The following is a 19,518-nucleotide window of genomic DNA, read 5'->3' on the forward strand; positions in this document are numbered from 1 at the left end:
GCTGGTATTTTTCTGTTTGCGCTAGACAAAGACGAAAACAATGGTTGGCGGCGCAGAAGAAGGTGGGGGGTGGAGTAGGTCCCGACGAAGTAGGAGGGTACTCGAAAACCCTAAATGGAACCACCCCTGTTCGAAGCCTAACTGTAAGGGGTCTGGCCTTCATTCTACCACGGTTTAACTGTTGCTTACTGTGGCATAAAGCGTTCAAAAGACAACGAATTATTCAAAATGCCTCGTTAGATTGTTCCCTAAAGCCGTCACATCTATGGATCCGGAGCCAGACTGTTTGTCGCTTATTGGGTAAGAGAAAAATTGTTGCAGTTTGAGGATCGAGGGTTGTTCCAGTTTGTTTGGATACGGGTTCGTTGAGCGATTGTCGGCAATTTTTTGACGACTCTTTCGTGTTTTCTCGTCTTCTTTTTACATCTTTATTTGGAAAGGACGAGTTCGACAAAGGATTTTCGGTGAAGTCAATCGATCGATTGTTTCAGTCAGCCGATACTTTTGCAGTTACCTTTTTCAAATGAAGTACTTTATATTTATATTAATTTTATATCGTTTGCGTGTTTTATGCAAGTTGAATGGAGCATGTGTGTGTGTTATATTTTAATCCTTTTCCTGTTTCTGTTTTGGTATTTTACTTCTATTTAAAGGGGATCGTTATTTGTTGAGTAAGATGAAAATCTATTACAACGTGAAGAGAGAATTGCTAGGGATTCGTTGAACGATTGTCGATGTCTTTTTACGATTCTTGTAACTTTCCTCTTCATCTATTTTTTGTTTCCGTTTGGAGAGGATAAGTTCAGTAACAGATCTTTTTGTGAAATAGTTTTGAAGTTTTGTAGTTATTTATTTTCAACTAAATGAAAGATTTATATCAGAATTAAGTGAGAGATTTATGTGTGATGTATTTATTGTATTTTACTTCAGTATATATTTAATATATATCTACTATATATTGTATTTTACTTTCATCTAGAGAAGGTTAGTTATTTATTGAATAAAAATAAAGACTGATGCAATTTGAGAATCGAGGGTTTGCTAGAAGTTTTTTTGGAATTGATTGGACGATTGTCGGAAATGCCTTTATGATACTTTTACGTTTTCTTTCCTTATACTTTCGTTATTTATGGATCTGAAAGTAAAAGGTACAAAAATATTCCATATTTTTTATTTCCATTTGTAACAAATAGAAACTGTGGAAAATTGTATTGAAAACAGATAAAAGTATTTCCATCAAGAAACTATCATTTTTTCATCAAATATAGAATAGAAATTCGATCTTCCAACGAGAAGAACTAGACATATAGGCATTTTATTGGCCACTACCAGGCAGAACTGTCGCTACAAATGGAACGCATCAATGAGTAACCGGTCGCTTGGGTCTTCGATCATAATGTTTCGTAGAAAGCAATCTAACTTGTCGGGCCATTCATTCTTGTACAGCTCCTCTAGTTTTCTGTTTATTTGCTCCTCGTCGATTCAGTAGCTCATGATAAATTAATCGTTATGGCGGAATAAAAGGAACCTGTCTGTCACTTTGAATCTACTTATTGTTTTGTGAAATGATTTTTCTTTCTTTTATTGTGTTCTGTTAATTTTACAAGATATAAGAAATGAAGTAAGAATAGGATGAATAAAATGCAACATGTTGCACTATGTTCTTGATGTTCTTTAATTACGTAGCATATACTTGAAAATGTTGTATACATAATTTTGTTTCGAAATAGATTTAGTTAATATTTAAATGAATGCTTAAATTTTACTTAAAATATTGCTTTCATGACCTATTTGGCTATTTAACGTACAATAAAAAAATAAAAAATGGAGTAAAAAAAAATCAAATGGGTAGTAAAATCTTCAAAATTAAAAAAAGAGAACTTCGTGGCTTCTTTCGAAAATTTTAATTATCAACTAAAAAAAAGAAAAGAACAAAGAAATATATAAAAAAAAGGATTTTATGAAACTTTATAGTCTATAAAAGAAATTTTTATCATCTGTCGTCGTTCTGAAGTATAAAGCAACTCGAAACAATCTTGCAACTCGGCTCAAAAATTTCTATCATCATCCGTGAAAAAATATCCCAATTTACATTGAAAGGGGTTTCTTCGTTTATTACGCTGGATGAAATTAATTCCATATCTTATTCGTATAATATCTCGTGGGTTCGATTTATTTTCAGACCGAAGCTCGGAATTCTTCGACGATAAATGTTTAATACGTCCGGCTTTATTTCGAGCGCTGTTCTCGTAATCAGTAAAAACCGACCAGAGAAGAAACTCGTTTCTGAATGTAAAGTACCTCCTCAAACTTTCATAACGCCGAATTAAAAAAGCACCTCGAATTTACAATTCCGTCGCATTCGCAATTTTCTTTAAAATACATTGTGGAAACAATCGGGCGGTGTGAGCCAAGAGCGAAATGTGCTATGTGTCGCATTGTCTTCAAACATCGTCAACCAAACTGATAAAACACTCTTTTGTTCTAGTGCCTTTAAAAAAATATGCTGTTTTATATTTTTGTTATTTGAATTGTTTTAGCTATTGATTTTTATTCCTCATGCTTCGAAACTGTTTTTATATGAATATCAATTATTTTTACTGTCCTTTGTTTCTTTTTTTTTTTGAACGAAGATAAACGATTATATTAACTTGCTAAATATGGTAGGAAATTGAATGCTTCGCGGACAATGTCTCGTTATCAAATTTTAAACGAAGAATACAGTAAAAACTCTAAAAAATTCAAAGTATAATACGTTGCGCTCAGCTTTATTTTCTCTAAAATCAACGTTGAAAGCTTGCGGTGTAGGTGGTGCACTTGACTAGAAACGCTTCGTAAACCTTTCCCGTGGACGTGAAAAGTTGACAAAGTCAGAAGTTAGCCCATTCCGGGGAAATGCATCTTCATGTTTAACTTTTGTCCTGATCCCTTGCAATAATCCGTGTGTCAGTCTAACTTATCTTCAAAAACTTTCGCAAACATAAGATTCACCGCAGGTAGAATTTTTTCTTTTCAATTACTTTAACTGTTAAATCATTTTGTAAATGCTTTTAGATCGGCACATTGTTCTATGATCATGCGCTAACAATAAATTTTTATGAGTTCATCGTTCTAAATAGAGGACAGATGTACAGCATTGTGCGGTAATCTTTGGTTATGTGTGACAGTGATCTCAGTATAGTAACAAATCATATTTCCACGAATTCGTTTGCATGGTAATTCACGAAAATATTTAAACACTTATTGAATACTTTTATGAATATACTATGAACATATTACACAAAATATTTGAAAATATCGTTAATACTGGGCGTAAATATGTTTAATGGGATACAAAATTCCGCAACTGAATGAATAAGCAGTTTTAATAATATAGAATTTAGTCATATGTAATTAACTATCGACATTTTTAATAGTTTGTCATGTTCTTTTCCCGTGTATAAATTGCTCGTATTTTTATAAATTAAGACATCCTTCTTACAAGTATTGCCACAAATTAAACTCACCGCATTTCTCAGATACATTGCGATATATCGTACAAATAGATTCGAAGAATTGAGAATATCGACCAGAAGTTGAAATTTCTGCAAATAAATTTGCTTCTCAAGCAATAGTTATTCGATACTTGAGAAATTTCTGCTTTTACGATTCGCCCATAAAACTATAAGCCTATTCGCGTCGGATCGTAAACAGAGAGTAAAGATTTCTAACAATGCACAGTTTCTCGCACGATAAGAGATTCAACAGACTGCAGAAATACTGGAGAGATTGCTGTGTGGAACAATCACGACTTTACGACCGTTTTATTGCCTTTGGACGACTTCTTTATGCCGTTAATTGACGGATTGTTGGAAATATTGCCAAACAGAAAGCGCGAATGAATTTCAACCATGGTTAGGCCGCTGAGCAAATTTGTGCGGCGAAAAATTTGGGAATGCAATATCTGTATAAGAAAGGTGAACGTGCGGTGAATGAATTTTTTCAAATAATTCTGCATATTTTTCTTTTGACAGTGTTTAATTTGAACGTATGGATAAAGTTTAGATTGCAAATGTAAATCAGATGTAGATAAAATGTAAATTTTAAAATGTAATGTAATTGCTGTTGGTGGGAATGCAAAATATTTTAATAATACATTAGAAATATTCCGTACAGATGAGTAATACAAAATAAATAACTCGACAAACTTCTTTGTAAAATATTCTATATTTACTTCATTTAATATATTGTGGAAATATAACAGACAAATAGTATAAAATGATTCATTTTCAGAATTCTGTAAAGTGTAACGTTATGTATTATGTAATATATGCCTGGTGAATGTAACTACAGTAACGAAGAACCTTTCTCTATATTTGTAATTCCTTTTTCGAGAAATATTCAAAATATTTATTTTCATTCATCGTCAATCCCTGATTGCTACATAGAACAATCGCGGCTTTGTCACCAATTTCTGCAATCTTTTTGAGAATACCAATATTATTTAAACTTTCGAAGAAATGAATCTACAACCGTGTAATCACTTTTTATTCTAAAATTCATCCAAAAACTACGTCTTCAAATGTGAATGGGCTCTTAAAATAAAACGACACTTCCAACTGAAAACTTCCACAGAATCATTTCAGAATTCCAAGTAAAATACGATTACTTTCAAAGTAAAAAAGCAGAAGAACAATAGTCTGGCCATTCGCCTGCTTAATACCGAGAACCAGTTCTTTCACGCCTTTGACGCAATCGTTTCGTCGCGATTGCCTCCTCTATACCATGAGTCGAAGTAATTCCGCTTGTTCTCGCGGTTTTATCGCATCCGTTGGCGGTTCGGTTCACGTGCCAAACGCATGACAAATTCGTACGATCTGGAAATCGTTTACGATCTCGCACATTTTGACGGTTTTAGCCACACGTCGCGACTGCAGAATTACTTTTCACGTTCCATACTCCCCCCCCCCCTTTTTTTCATTTTCCTTCCTTTTTTTTATACCCGCTCTCTGTGTGGACGTGAACGACAGATTAGGTTATTGTTTTAAGTGGCACGTAGCTGGCTCACGATTTGACGCGGAACGAGTGCCACAGCCTCCAGGAATATCGTTTTTGGCACTGGTCGCCGAATTCTTCTCTAGGTGGTCCCTAGAGGACGGCGATAAAATGGCTCACGTGAAATTGACGAGGGTTATCCCATAGTTTGGAGTTCAGAAATTTGAGTTGCAGAGGAATTTCGGCAATTAAAAATCCTGGTAGACCAGTTTCGTAACCATGAAAACGAAATCATTAGAACGATCAACATTTATTTATTCCCCACACATACCCCTGCACACATACCTCCAACAACAAGCTAGCTTTTAAACCCTAACAAAATACCAAATTACGCGAATAACTGTTATCAATAAAAATACTTACCAGCCGAATATAATAGGGATGATCCGAAAAATAAATGACTTCTTTTAAACTTTAAATCTCGAGTAATATCAAAATCCGAATGGGCTAGGTAAATATAGAAATTACCGCGATTTTGTCGTACAGTAACTCCCGATATCGGTAAAATCAAGTCAAAGGAATGTTATGCAATTAAACAAGCGTCCATTTTCTCCAACTAGGAAACGTGCAAACGATATTCTAAAAATATCAACGCGTTAAAATCGCACAGTTGGCTGCAAAAGGGAATAACGTGGCGCCATTTCCAAGCAACACGCATTTTGGAGCCTGTTGGATTGCTTTTTGGAGGACGATAATTACACGAACCTCGTCGATCGGATATTTTTAATTAGCCAGACTATTCGCTACGATTGCTCGGCGAAGCAGGGGGATAAACAAATTAATGCAATCACGTTAAACACTCGATCGAAGGACGGGAGAAAATTATTCCCTTGTAGAGATTCAGAGTTCCACGACTTTTGTGCTTCTTTTTTTTTTTAACACCCACTCATTACGCCGATAATTGCTATTTTTTTCGGCTCAGCCAACCGATAAACGAAGTTCGACTAGGGGCGAGCTGCTTTCAATGTAAACTTTTTGTCGTTTATTTACACGACTAGCCAGCTGAACAAATTCTGCCGCATTTACATCTTTCACACAGCCGTTCGTTAATGAACTAGCTTTTTTTCAACGCTTTAAATATTCTCTGTAGCTTCATTCGGTGATCTCTTAATCAGAATAACGCCGATTATTCCAACAAAAGGATATTAAATGTGTAAAATGAAAATCTTTTATACAAAATTTGTTTTTCGAGAAATCCATTGCGTGAATCTTTTGCCTACCTAATGCATTTACTCCATTTACCAAAAATTTGGAATTGTTTTTCCAATTGTAGCTGGGATTGTGCTATACTGATTCATCTGCCAATTTGATATTAAAAAGTAAGAATGTGAAGTTAATTGAGAATTAATTCTACGCGTTTCAAAGACGATTTTCTCCGAAATGAAGCTTGAAATGAGATAATTTTATTCCATACTTTTGATTTATTCTTGCATAAACGATCATCTTCTGCCTGTATAATACTTTTAACCTCATTATATGTAATGAAGGTACTTTAAAGTATACCACTTTCGTTAAAATCCTGTTATAAACTAAATGTGTTTAGAATCCTGATAGTACTTAGGAGTACATGCTACTGCTATGAAGGAACTTCTACGAAGTTCTCATTTCTTGGAAGGAAGTTCTGTTCTCTTGATATCCGTGCACTCAGTGCTAGCATGTCTAGCATATGCGTAGGTGAAGTATATATTTTGAAGTATCTGATTTGAACAGGACAGTAAAATATATGAATCGCACATTTCAAGATGCAAAGTGTTGAAATTTAACAGAGAATTGAATGAAGTCTAGTAATTGAGTGAATTTCAATTACTAAATTTTGGTAAAAATACGAGATTGGTAGAATCACGAAAATATTGCTGAACGAAAGTAATTAAAATTATATACATTAGAGTGCTACATAAACTACTAAATTTTCTTATGGATTAATTCTGGTAACATTAAATGTGTATTAATTCTTTGAGTTACACATTGACAACACAAAATAAATACACATAATAAATAAAATAGTGCAAACTAATTTTAACTGAAAAAATAATAATCTCTTTGACGTGCAGATAACAGCGTAGTATTTTTTCTTTACACATAATATTTTCACTGAGAAAGGGATCGTTGCAGCAAAATTTTACTCCCAACATTCCGAAATCATCGAACTTACAAGCATTGATTTATCTCTCCTATTTACATTCTTCACTTTAAAGGAAACCGGTAGAAGATACCGATAAAAGTTCACTGCTCTTCCTTCACCTTCCATGAAATACTCTTCATCTCAAACATAGTTCCACAAGGAAAACCAAACATCAATGGAAACCAATTTCTCTTTTACTCTCGAGCTTTGAAATTTACTGCCTTTCTTTCACCAACTTTCGACCTTTCTATCCCCATAAAACACCTCTCCATATTAAAGAGAACCAAAGAGAAGACATTCGATCACTTTTCTCCACTTTCAAAATTTATGTCGGCATATCCATTAAAACTTCATTGACGCTTGATGTCGTAAAACAAGTTATAAAGTAAGATAAAAAAATAGGCGAATTTGCATAAGTTAATTATCATCACTTGGAGTGAATTCGAGCAGCAAAAGAAAATTCTGTAACACGTAACTGCAATAGCTACAAAAACTATACACACTTATTCATCAACGAAGCATTATTTTAGCAAATCTTACATATCATTTTCACAGTATCGATTTATTAGAAAAGTACTATTATTTGCCTAATTTTTTACGATCATACGAAGGTACCATTAATTACTTAATGTTTTATAAACATATGAACGTACTACCAAATGACATGGAGTTTAATATATTAGGTCATCCCATAAGTTCGTTCCGTTTTTCGAGCGGTTATATATGTTAAGATTGTTTACATATCTTTCAGTTTCATGAAAAAATGTAACCCCCCTCGTTGTACAACTTCTTCCCATTTTTCAAGCGCATTGGTCCCTTATCGCCGTATGTTTATAAATCGACACATGAAATGTATACACAAAAGTCGGCACGAACTTATGGGATGACCTAATACTTGGACCTAATTAATGAGTATATGTATACTACAATAAATACAATGGCGCATACCTTTCGTAACCACTGTGCATACGCTCTGCATATCTTCAAAATCGGATAATTTTTCGAATTTCCGAATTGAGGACCTTCCCTCCTTTCCACGCACGTCCTAAGGGAATTACACCGTGAAACCTTAAAATTCTCAATTACGAAATCTAACAACTTCAAAAATTCTCAACGTGTACGAAACTTTTATTTTTCCAGGAGCCTCCATACAGCTTCTAAGGTTAGATGTGCCGAAGATGGCGGACCCAAGATGGGAGAAGGTGATACTAAAATGCGAATACGATCTGGGCGGTGAGGATTTGTATTCCGTGAAATGGTACAAGGACGGGGCTGAGTTCTTCAGGTTCATGCCAGGCTCGAGACCTCCTGGCCGTAATTTCTCCGTTGATGGAATATACGTTGACGTGAACAAGAGCGACAGCAAACAGGTGACGCTGTTGGGACAGGCGAACAATCGAAGAGGTTCGTAGAGAAACGCGATTTGTCCCGTTTGCTCGATTTAACGATCGTTGTTCGTGCGTACTCGACGAGGCTTTTGCTTGTGCGATCGTAGTCTGAGGGGAAATTCACGAGCATCTGAGGATCGATGGATTTCGAGGAAAGGGGTGTATCAGGTAAATCATGCGCGACGATTGACTGTCGAGGGTTTGTCGAGCGAGAGGTCGTGAAGCTGTAGCATCGAAAGCAGCGCAATTTACCAAGAAATTATGCGGTTTAATGTGCACCGAGTGTTGATAAATTGTTAACTGTTTCGAGCTGAATTGAATGTCGACGAGGTTGCGCATTTCAGGTTCTGTATTGGTTTGTGCATTTCAATGCCAGTAAGAGTAGGATGCCCTATCGCGATTTGTTTCTACGGATTCTTAATATTCCTGAGAGGTTTGAAGCATCCTGCGTTTGGATATTATCCGGATCCTTTTGTAGAATTAAAGCAATATTGTTAGTGAAATTTAAAAAATTGTTTGGTATAATAATAATTGAGATTGGTGATAAAACAAGCGAAATTTTAAAAATAGATCTTGGTAGTTTTTATAAGATATTTAATTTTATGAAAATCTTTTACAAGGAAAATTTAAAAAAAAGAGTGTAAAATATAGAATCGTAAGTTTTTCTTTTCAACGCTAATGAGTTTCATTATCAGTCCTAATATATCTTTTCTTTCGATTTTTCAACTCATTAAACTCGCATACATCTTTCCCATCATCTTTCATCCATTTATCATACAGGCTAAATTATTAAATTTGTATTTCTAGCTTTACATTTAATTACCTTTAACCGTTCAGACACCTAGAACTCACGTTTTCCATCATTTCTTTACGTCCATTTAAGTTTTTCATCCAAAATACAGTAAGAAACGCGAATAATAAGAAATTATCTGCACTATTATATTCCTCAATCTTGCAATTAACTATCTTCATTCCCTCAAACAGTGAAAATTCACCTCCTTCTTTTTATCCTCATAACAAACTGCAATACTTTTCCTTAATGTCTAAGCAAACGTGAAACAGGAGAAACAAATCTTCTTGAAACTCGATTTTTTCGCAATTTTAGATTAAAATCGAAACAGTAATTCTACGAGATCTTACGAAACTTCAGGCGATGAAAGTTAACGGGCTGCCTGAAATTTCACTTAAATAACCAACGAACTTTCCTCGTCGCGAATGAAACTGGCTCCTATTAAATTTCTATTCCCGCCCATTTTTCACTGGTCCACGAGGATCCGCGTTCTTCCACCATCCTTACGCCTGCTATTAGGTTTCTAATTTTCAAGGTGCTTGCATTCGAGCTTTCAAAGTAGTCCGCGTAACTTTCTTAATTCATTATAATCGAAAAGACTGATCTTGTGATGAATTTCCACGGCGCGATGCCTTATTCTTTTCTATTTCGTTCGAACGACCTTCGTTCGTCGACGATGCTTTTCTAGAACAACGTTCCCCGACGTTTTCCAAATCTTTTTACTTAAATTTAAGAAAAAAGTGTATTTAATCGAGTGAAGAAAATTGTATTAACCCTTTGTTCTCTGACTCACTAAAGTAATAAAAGCTACTCTAGAAAACATGTTTTTTAGGACTTGAACTTGTATACGTCTCACCTATTGTCCTTTTTATTGTCCTCTTATCGCTCTTTTATTAAAATAAAAAGATTATTTTAAAATATTTGAAAATTGATTCTGTTCGTATAATAATATTTCGTTCGCTTTGTAATTTATCAAGCTATAGAATGTAAAAATCTATGAATTCATCCTCTCTCGAATATTTAATTCAGCACAGATTAAATACCCAAAGGCTTAAAAATAGATTTTGCAGAATATTGTAATTTAACTATATCCAAATACAATTGTCGAAAATTTGTCTAATGAAATTTCGTTCGAAACAAAATTACAATTCAAAATAACCATATTGATTTCCCAGAAAACATTTTGCAACTCCCTCGAGAGTCACGTTCCACAGATTGGAAATCTAAATAAAATCTGAAGTATGCTTTTCAAATCAGTCTCGCAAAAAGAAGCACGAGTTCGTGTTTAACCTCGTCGATGGGGTAACGGCAACGATCGAACGTTTCCTTAAAAGGAATTAGAGCGTGTTGTAAGTCGTGAAAGAGGAAACTGACAGCATGGTAATTTTGTCTGCGCTAAGGCTTTTTTGAGATTGGTACTGTCGAGAAATGGTTGGGAGTAATTCGTTTCATCTAGATATTGTTCGTATGGATTCAACGCGAAGAAAAGTTTTGGATAGGGGTGATCAATAGAGAGGCTGTATAAAAGAAATTTCTGAAGTTATAAATTATGCGGAAATATATTTTTTTAAGCGATGGCATAGAGTATTTGAAAACAACTTCTTTCTGATTTCATATCAAAGAAAGAAAGTGTAATACCGTATCATAACAATCACTTGATATTTCGAGATAAACGAAGGTATAGAAAGTGAGAAAATAATTCTGTTTCCTTTTCCATTTCAAAACGCTGGCTCGTCATTTCAATATTATTCCGTAATTGTTTAATATTCTTGAATTAATCCTGTTGAATTTCCCATTTTTGTGGAAATACCACACGAATACATAAAATGTCATATTGTGTTAATAATAAGTAGGTCGAAACAATAGCAAGACATATTGTAATATTTGAGAAAGAAATTAATTTTCATGGTAATGAAGTATTGTTAATTCGATACAGTAAAGGGCAACAGATTAATTCGATTTATTCGTTTAAATATCCTCTTTACCTGTTATTCAGGGAATTATAGTCTTAACAGAGATAGGGAAATGCAAATTTTTTTCAATTTAAAAGCCCATTAATTAAACACGCGTTAATCGGTAGGACATCAGTGAATCCATTCGATCCGAGCAGAGAGTACAATTTATTCGAATTTTTTACCTGTGCATATGATTATTATACGTTGTATTAAACGTTTTAGTCATCGTTCGTGCATTGTTGTTATATAAATGCAGTTGGATTCATTATCAGTCACGAATGGATTATAAACTTTGTTTTTCTCTTGCTATCCGTTGTGCGTATTATTTTACTCTTGTTTTATTGATTCCATATTGACAGGAATTTTCTATCATGAAATCTACACCCGAAAAATGTTCATGTCATTTAAAATAGATTAAAAGTCATTCTATCCAATACTTCAGTAACAGAAACTCCCTATATTATCTCTTCGGTTCTCAATTATTCCTCTTCTTTTATATCCAACGAATATTTAATTCGTAAAGGTATATAATATTTGTATTTGATATTTTTCAAAAAAGTGGCTCGAAAAATATTTTTCTAATATTCGAAAAAATATTTTTGTGTTACTGGGGTAGGTTATACTTTTTTGAGTTTTCGAGGTTGTTTTTACTTTTCGAGGAATAGGATTTATTCATAAGAAAAAGATTCAGCAAAATTGACCAAAATGAAGGTACGAAGACGCTCCAGCCACCAATGTATTAATCGAATAAAATAAAATAAAGAACAGCGATGTAACAAAGTAATTTACACGACAGGTAAGGTGAACCTCATGGGATCGTACGGTTGCGAGGTGTCCTCAGAGGGGCCAAGTTTTCTTACAATCTACGGCGAGGCAAACATGAGCGTTGCTATCCCGCCAAAGGAACGACCCAGTCTGCGCGGTCTTCGACCGTCTTACGAAGTGGGTGAGACACTCCAAGCGGAATGCAGTTCCGCGGCCAGCTACCCTCCAGCCCAACTCGTCTTTATCCTCAACGGGAAAGAGGTAAGAGAAAGAAAGAGTTTTATGAGAATGTACGGGTATTAGAGCCTGGAGAGACATTTCGTTGCCATCCGTGAACTTCAGAATTCCTGATTGTAGTCGGCCTGGAAAAACGACTCGCTCGAGGCGGACTTCTTTTTCTTCAACTCCCTTCCGCGATTCTGATTTTTCCCTCATGTGTCTTTTCGCTTGTGGGTTCATTTATCTAGTTCAACGCTTTAATAGTGGATTCTGTTGAGATTTTTGCCATATTATGAATTGGATAATTATTGATTTAATTGTAATACAATTTAATATCATCCATATAATTCAATTAATTTTTATTTGTTTTTCCTCGTTAGTTTAATTTAAAGTTTTGGAAGTTTTGATTACATTCTATTTCATTTAATATCACTTTGTTAAGCATTCGACCTTTCAACGTGGATCATAATTTAGACCTTCGATTCTTCATCCAAACGAAACTCGTCGATTTGTATCCTTAAGAACAAGCTGTCGTCATCCTTCTTACAAATTTTGGCTCGATTTAACCCGCTGAGAACCGCTGAATTTTCCTGACACTGTTATGAACGAGCACTTGCCCTGTTTCTAGCGATTTAACACACTGCATGTCGTGTATAAACATTTATTATCTGTAAAACAGCGCGAGGTACGTGCGGTCCGTTTGATCGCGCGATATCCAATGTGAAATACGGTGCAGTCTATCCTAATGTATCGCCTAGACCAGATGCACGAAGAAAGGTGCTCTCAGGCGATTCTCTGATCTCAATGTTTATCGTTTCCTTGATAAACGATCGTCTGTGACGATAAATATGATTCCGTCCCACTTTGTTTTAAAGAATCGTTCTTGTATCGAGTTGGTCGATGTTTCGCATTGCTTGTTTCAATATTAGAACTGTCCTAATTGCATTCTCCTTTTTCAAAAGATTTTCTAGCCATTAAACAAACGAGTTTTCTAAAGTATGCTTATTTTAAATGTTTGATTAAGTATTTTTGTAAGTACTAAAAATACGAAAACATGTTTCGGATGAAAGTTCGATATGATGGAGGAAACTTAACAAGATATTTTGATTTTTCTTTTATATTATCATTTAAACAGATTTCAATGCCAATGTAGCTTTCTTAAATGGAATTAAGATACCTGGATCGAAAAATTTAGTTTAAAGGGTATTTTAACTCTAATCTTGCAAGACTTATCATATGTAGAACAAAGAAAAGAAATAATACCTATATATAGAAAATAAATGGTAATATTACGTATTGAAGGATCAATTTTTATAAAAAATACAGGTAATATGTATGCATGGACATTTAATCTGTTTTTTCTTAATTGGAGAATATTTTGTATAAAAATGGAAACAGTATTTATTCAAGTGGAATTATTTTAATTGAAAACAATGATGAATATTGAATTCTTTTAATTGAGAGACGATATACAGAAACGATACTGAATTATTTTTGAATTAAGGATTATACAATCGTTTCATGAATTTTTAGTTATTTTAAATAGGGAATAACAACTCGACTCCGAATGCTCAAACATTTCTGAGAAATTTCAAAATACAAAAATGTCAGGACTAGATACAATGTACGCAAAACTATATAAAATATTTAGTGGATGTGACAAGTATATAAACAGTTATTTTGTAATAAAACAAACAAATATATATATAAATACATAAAAGGGTACTTTAGAATATTAGAATAAAATAAATATATCGATTTACATAAAAGCATTAATTTTCATAAACGTCTATAATCCGATAATGTTGTACATCAATCTGTAACATTGCTGAGTGATCAGAAACACGATTAAATTAATCAAAAAAATTGACAGATTTTGATCGCAAGAAACTTGCAAACATAAAAACTTCCCTAGTTGGAATGGTCTCTTGAAATTGACGGTGTCGTAAACGCAACAACGTAAAACAACGAGCGTTGAACTGGAATGGGGTGAGGATTGAGAGTAGAAAGTCCTGGAAATTAAGAGAACGCGCGATGCCTTTGAATTGCAAATTCAACGCTAGCGAAGGATATAAAATCATGGGAACCGCTTAAAAGGTGCTCGTTTAGTGTTCTCGCGACCGCGCCCCTTTATTCAGGCCCCTTAAAAAGTTCGTCGTGGTGGGGCATGGAGAAATTAAAACCGTCAGTTTAGACTCGAGCATACTTTTAAAGTTGCTTACTGTGCATTCAGCTGCTGTTTTCGTTTTAAAAAAAATAACAGACGGAAAGCTGCCCTATTAAATTTGCCTCAACCATCAGCCGAGAAAGTCAGTTTAGTTAGATGGTCGGTTAACGTCTTGCGTATTGCGATGGTGTTTTAAGAGCTGTTATTAATAAAAGGCGAATTTTTATGAAAATTGATATTTTATGCACGCAACTAAAGAAACAGGACTTAAATAGAAATTTGTTTTATCTACTAACACTCTACAAACACTCTACTTTGGATATTTTATATTCTTTTGTATATTATGTGTGTTCTATGCATTTTTGCGTCTTCAAATTTCCCATAAATGCTTAAAACTTACATTCTAAATATTCATTTCTTTTCCCTGCATTATAACATTCTGATAGAGAATTATTCAATGATATTTTTAAACAATTAATCATCCTGTTAAAATTATGATAACCATATCCAGCCTAATTTTATCTATTAATCTGCATCAATGGTTCTTATTAATTAATTCCTATTAATTTAAATTCATTTTAACATTTAAAATGACTCGTGTCTAAACTGCGCATTCATAATGCATTAAATCCATGCATCCCCTAATTGATCAAATTTCTCTAGTCATCCAAATACGTTATCTTAACGTCCCTCCATTAACCAGAAAATTTAGTGCAGAGTTCTCTAGTATACTCGCCATTCATCTCTCCACTCTTGCATGAAATTTCACCTCGAAAGACGAGGATCATCTCACTACCATCTCACTCTCACTATCACCCTCTGTCATCAACAGGTGAACAAAGTGTTGACCAGAGAATTGCCAAGCTCAGCCTCCTCAGAGGATAACATCGTATCTTCGACACGACTAGGGCTGACTCTACGCCTGGAACGACACCATTTCCCCGGAGGAACTTTGAATCTCAGCTGTCAGTCCACTTTGCCAGGGATCATGGACGCGAGGACGCTTGAGAGAACGGAAACCGCAACGTTGGCCGCCAGCAATCAACGACTGGCGCAAGAACCGCCTAGATCCGCATGCATCGTAAACCTTCCATCCCTGTTCGTCATGACCTGCTGTTTCTTACTGCGATCGTTTAATCACGGTATATTAGCACTTTCTTATGTTTAACCCACGATCAGTTGGAAATCGCCATTGGAGCTCGTTCGATCATTGTGGGATCACTTTGTTCGATAATGTTGCTTTACAGGTTTGGGTATTCTCTGATTGAAATATAAATAAAAATATTGTATCGTTTTAGATACTTTATTAGTTTTATTTTGGAATTAATTAAATGTTTAAAAATAACATAAGAACTATTTTGTGCCAAAATTCGATAATTGTATATTTTATGTTTTAGTCAATTCTTTCAAACAACAGTATAAATAATTTGGATTTTAACATAAAATTGAATTTTAAATGGTATGTGTTTGAAACTTATGTGATACAACTAAATTGTTATATAATATATATAACAAGATTTGCATTCAGAGTAATTTTATATCTAATTATGTTTTAATAATACGTATTTGAAAAATTATGAAATAATCGGTTTTCGAATATTTTATTTACATAAAAGATATTCACGACTATCAATCGAATATGCCCAAACTTGTTGCCTCTTAAATATCGAAAGAAGCCAAAAGATCCAACTTTTCAACTGCTAGTGTGTGATTTCGTTGCTCCTGCGGAAGCTCTTGTTGATATTTCGCGAGAGTAGTTTTTAAGAAATTTCCTTAATTTTTCAATGCAACTGAAAACTAAAAAAAAATTAGATTTCACTAGCCTTTAAAAATTTTAGGCCGATATTAGCCAGAAAAACGAGTTTTTTTTTTTAATTCTTTGCTATCACTGTGAAATTCATCGTATCACAGAAAATTGCTCGCATTAGACGCCTTCACGGTCACTTTCGCGGACAAAACTTTTTTCTTATCTTTTCACCGACAAAGAGAAAATCTTACAAAGAAAAGAAGAGATAAAATTACTATTGCTAGGCTTTTTGAATTCGTTTGTTAGGCGAAAATTAGCCTCGAAACGAATTTTTTCTTCACTGCCACTATGAAATTTCGTTGCTCATGCAGAAAAGACTCTTGTTAATGTAATTTCATGAAGGAATTTTACGTACGCGCATTTAATATGTTAATATACGTGTGAATAAATGCATAGGATGAATAAAGTACGTGAAGTATATGATTCAAGTATATCGATGGTCATGTAGAGGAGATGGAAAGCAAAGATGAAAAAGCTCTATAGCAATATAATTTAATTGAAACAGCGAGTCGTTCACGCGAGACGCGACATTGTACATAGTGTATGATTGTGAATTAGATTTACGACGGTGTGTAATTAAAAAAAAAGGGAGGGTAGGTTGGGGTAAACACGGTGAAAGTAAGCAGGAGAATTCATTAGGAACTCGATGAGGATGGAATGATATCACAATCACGCGACGTGTGATTCGTTTGACGAATATTAAAAAATAAAGCGAGAGAGTGATTGGTATCGAACGACAAAAGGCATAAATTTGAATTGATTGGCGGTTGAAGTATAGGGTGATTCACGTTTATGGCGTTCGGGATAATTGAACTGTTCTTTTTTTTCTCTTGGATCTCTCGACGCATCCTTTTTGGTGGCGTACAAGAATTTATATATACATACATAAATATATTATATATATATACATATACGTATATGTATACACCATGATGAATTCGTCATATTTACGTTTTATTGTAATTTTACATGATCCATATCTGATCGTTATGACATTTCAAACAATAAAGAGAAACGTCAGGCAGAATTTTGTTGATGTTCTTTTACTTTGAAACCTTCCCTTCTAGAATTTGAGAATCAGGTAAGATTGCCATTTGACATTAAAATTTTTTATATAGTATATCTACATATTTGTACATCGTATATCGTAATTTAATGTTATTTTAATTTAGGTTTGAAAAATTTTTATATTTTTGGACGCTATTGCACAATTGTACTAATACTATTGTATTACTGAAATTTTATAAATCACGAATCATCTTATTGTCCTGTTTGATATAAAATTGCAAAAGGGAATTCTATAATTTAAATAACTTACAATTTGTCAATTTAATAATATATTAATTGATAAATTATTGTGCGAGAGTGTACTTTAGCATGTATATATGCATATACTTTAATATACAATACACAAAGGATTATGAAAGTGGAGTTATGAAAAAAATGAATAGGTATATATATAAATAGGTATTAATTATGTTTTCAATAAAAGATAACATTGTCTCGTCAAAAATGGTATCCTATTTCTAACAACTACAAGAGTATTATAATAAAATTGATAAATCTAATATTAGTTCACATTAAGTATTTTCTTCATTCACAAATGTACAACTTTCATATTTCTAGCTAACTGCTAAAGCAGAGAATGTGAGAGACACATGAAGAGAAACAAGGCAATTAAACATAGTAGAAAGCGGTGTTATGCGGTATTGTAACGTAAACCATAAATTACTTTGGTTACTAGGTTTGGCTATTCCCATAAACCTCCCTATCTCTTCCTCGAATCATAATCCGAGCCCTTAGAGCCCTTACATAACATTAATTCACTCAATATTTTACGTAACTGCTTAAATACACTTCCAGGTGTTACATGGGTCCGTTATCTGCATCTTATACTACGATTGCGTACGTATAAAATATAGCTCCTGTTAAATTTCATAATCTTATCACTTAATACAATAGTAAATTCGCGCTAGACTCACTAATGCTTAAAAGTCTTCCAATTATAATTTTCGTATTCATATCATAATCTCGCGGTCATAGTCACATATTATGACGTTCATTGTATTAAAATATACTGTTGGCTTCCTTTTCTGTCACTTTTTATTCCTTTAACTTTACTTTTTCAGTAGATACTATCATCTAAAATAAATATTCTGTTTTTTATTATTTTTCTTTAAAATTGCCACACGAATCCCTAATACATTATTTTTTTCCTTAAGAATTTCATTTCTTCCTTTTTCTCCCTTTTTTAGTCATTCTTAAACATATTTGATACTATATCAAGTCTTCCATTAAAACTGTCATCTAAACTCTTAAAATATTACTTTCCCTTCTCAGAAATAATGTTCTCTACCTTTCTTCCCTTTTCTTAATAATTTTCTGAAATATCCGACACTACACCGACTATTCCATTAAGATTGTCACCAAATCCTCTAAAAATTTATTTTCCTTTCCTTACTTCCCTTCTCTTGCCACAAAATATTTCATAAAAATTTGACGTTTTCCATAAAAATTGTTACCGAAATTCTTACGAAAATTATCCACTTTTCCAGAACTTTCTTCTTCCATCTTATCACTTTTTCCTCAAACTTTTCGTTATTAACTCTATACGATGTATAAACTATCAGAACCCGTGATTGTTACTCTTTAAAAATCTATTAAACTCATTATTATTACATATTAACTACATAACCCTCAGATAAAGTACTATACATAAGATCCACGTAAGACAGCTTCTTCTAAAACCGTGCCGCGCTTCTCGCAGCACGTCGTTGTTTTAATCAAGATGAAGCATCGGTCTTTCTCATTCAAAAAAAATAATAGAAAGCATATTCTCGCAAAAAAAAGATACACTATTTCACCTATCCTACTGAATTCCAATTTTCAATGTACATATTGTTCCTTCTCCGCCAGTTTTCATTTCCGGTAATTCTTCACCAATGAATTACCTCGCATCGTCAGGATCGCGGCCCTCCTCGATAACAGGTTCGTCGGGATAAAAGCGATTAGAGATGGCAAAAGGGGAGGAACGATTTAGCAGGCGGTAAACAGTCGAAACGGGAAATCCAAATCCCGCCAGGAGGGATTTCCGGTAGCTCGATCATCCTCTTCCAACTCTCAAACCATCCACTAGCCGAAGTATACCGACTTCGACCTATCGGCCGAGAATTCACAAGCTTCTCTTCCTTCCCGATTCGATTTCCAGATTAATTAAGGATAGCTGGCCTGAAAGGACGCCCTCGAGGATCCTTTCGAGCGTCGAGCTTCC

General features: G+C 34.0%; 1 protein-coding gene across 1 annotated transcript in view; it reads left to right on the forward strand.

Moving 5' to 3' along the window:
- The window catches only part of LOC126925029 (uncharacterized), a 93,945-nt gene extending 76,671 nt beyond the window's left edge, over positions 1-17,274 (forward strand). The window contains exons 2-4 of the mRNA XM_050740163.1: positions 8,297-8,560; positions 12,086-12,315; positions 15,273-17,274. Coding sequence (XP_050596120.1) covers positions 8,297-8,560; positions 12,086-12,315; positions 15,273-15,608 — 830 coding nt within the window. The 3' untranslated portion in view covers positions 15,609-17,274. The remainder of the gene's footprint in view (positions 1-8,296; positions 8,561-12,085; positions 12,316-15,272) is intronic.
- The last annotated feature ends 2,244 nt before the right edge of the window (positions 17,275-19,518 follow it).

This window comes from Bombus affinis, chromosome 15, assembly GCF_024516045.1.
Source record: "Bombus affinis isolate iyBomAffi1 chromosome 15, iyBomAffi1.2, whole genome shotgun sequence".
NCBI lineage: Eukaryota > Metazoa > Arthropoda > Insecta > Hymenoptera > Apidae > Bombus > Bombus affinis.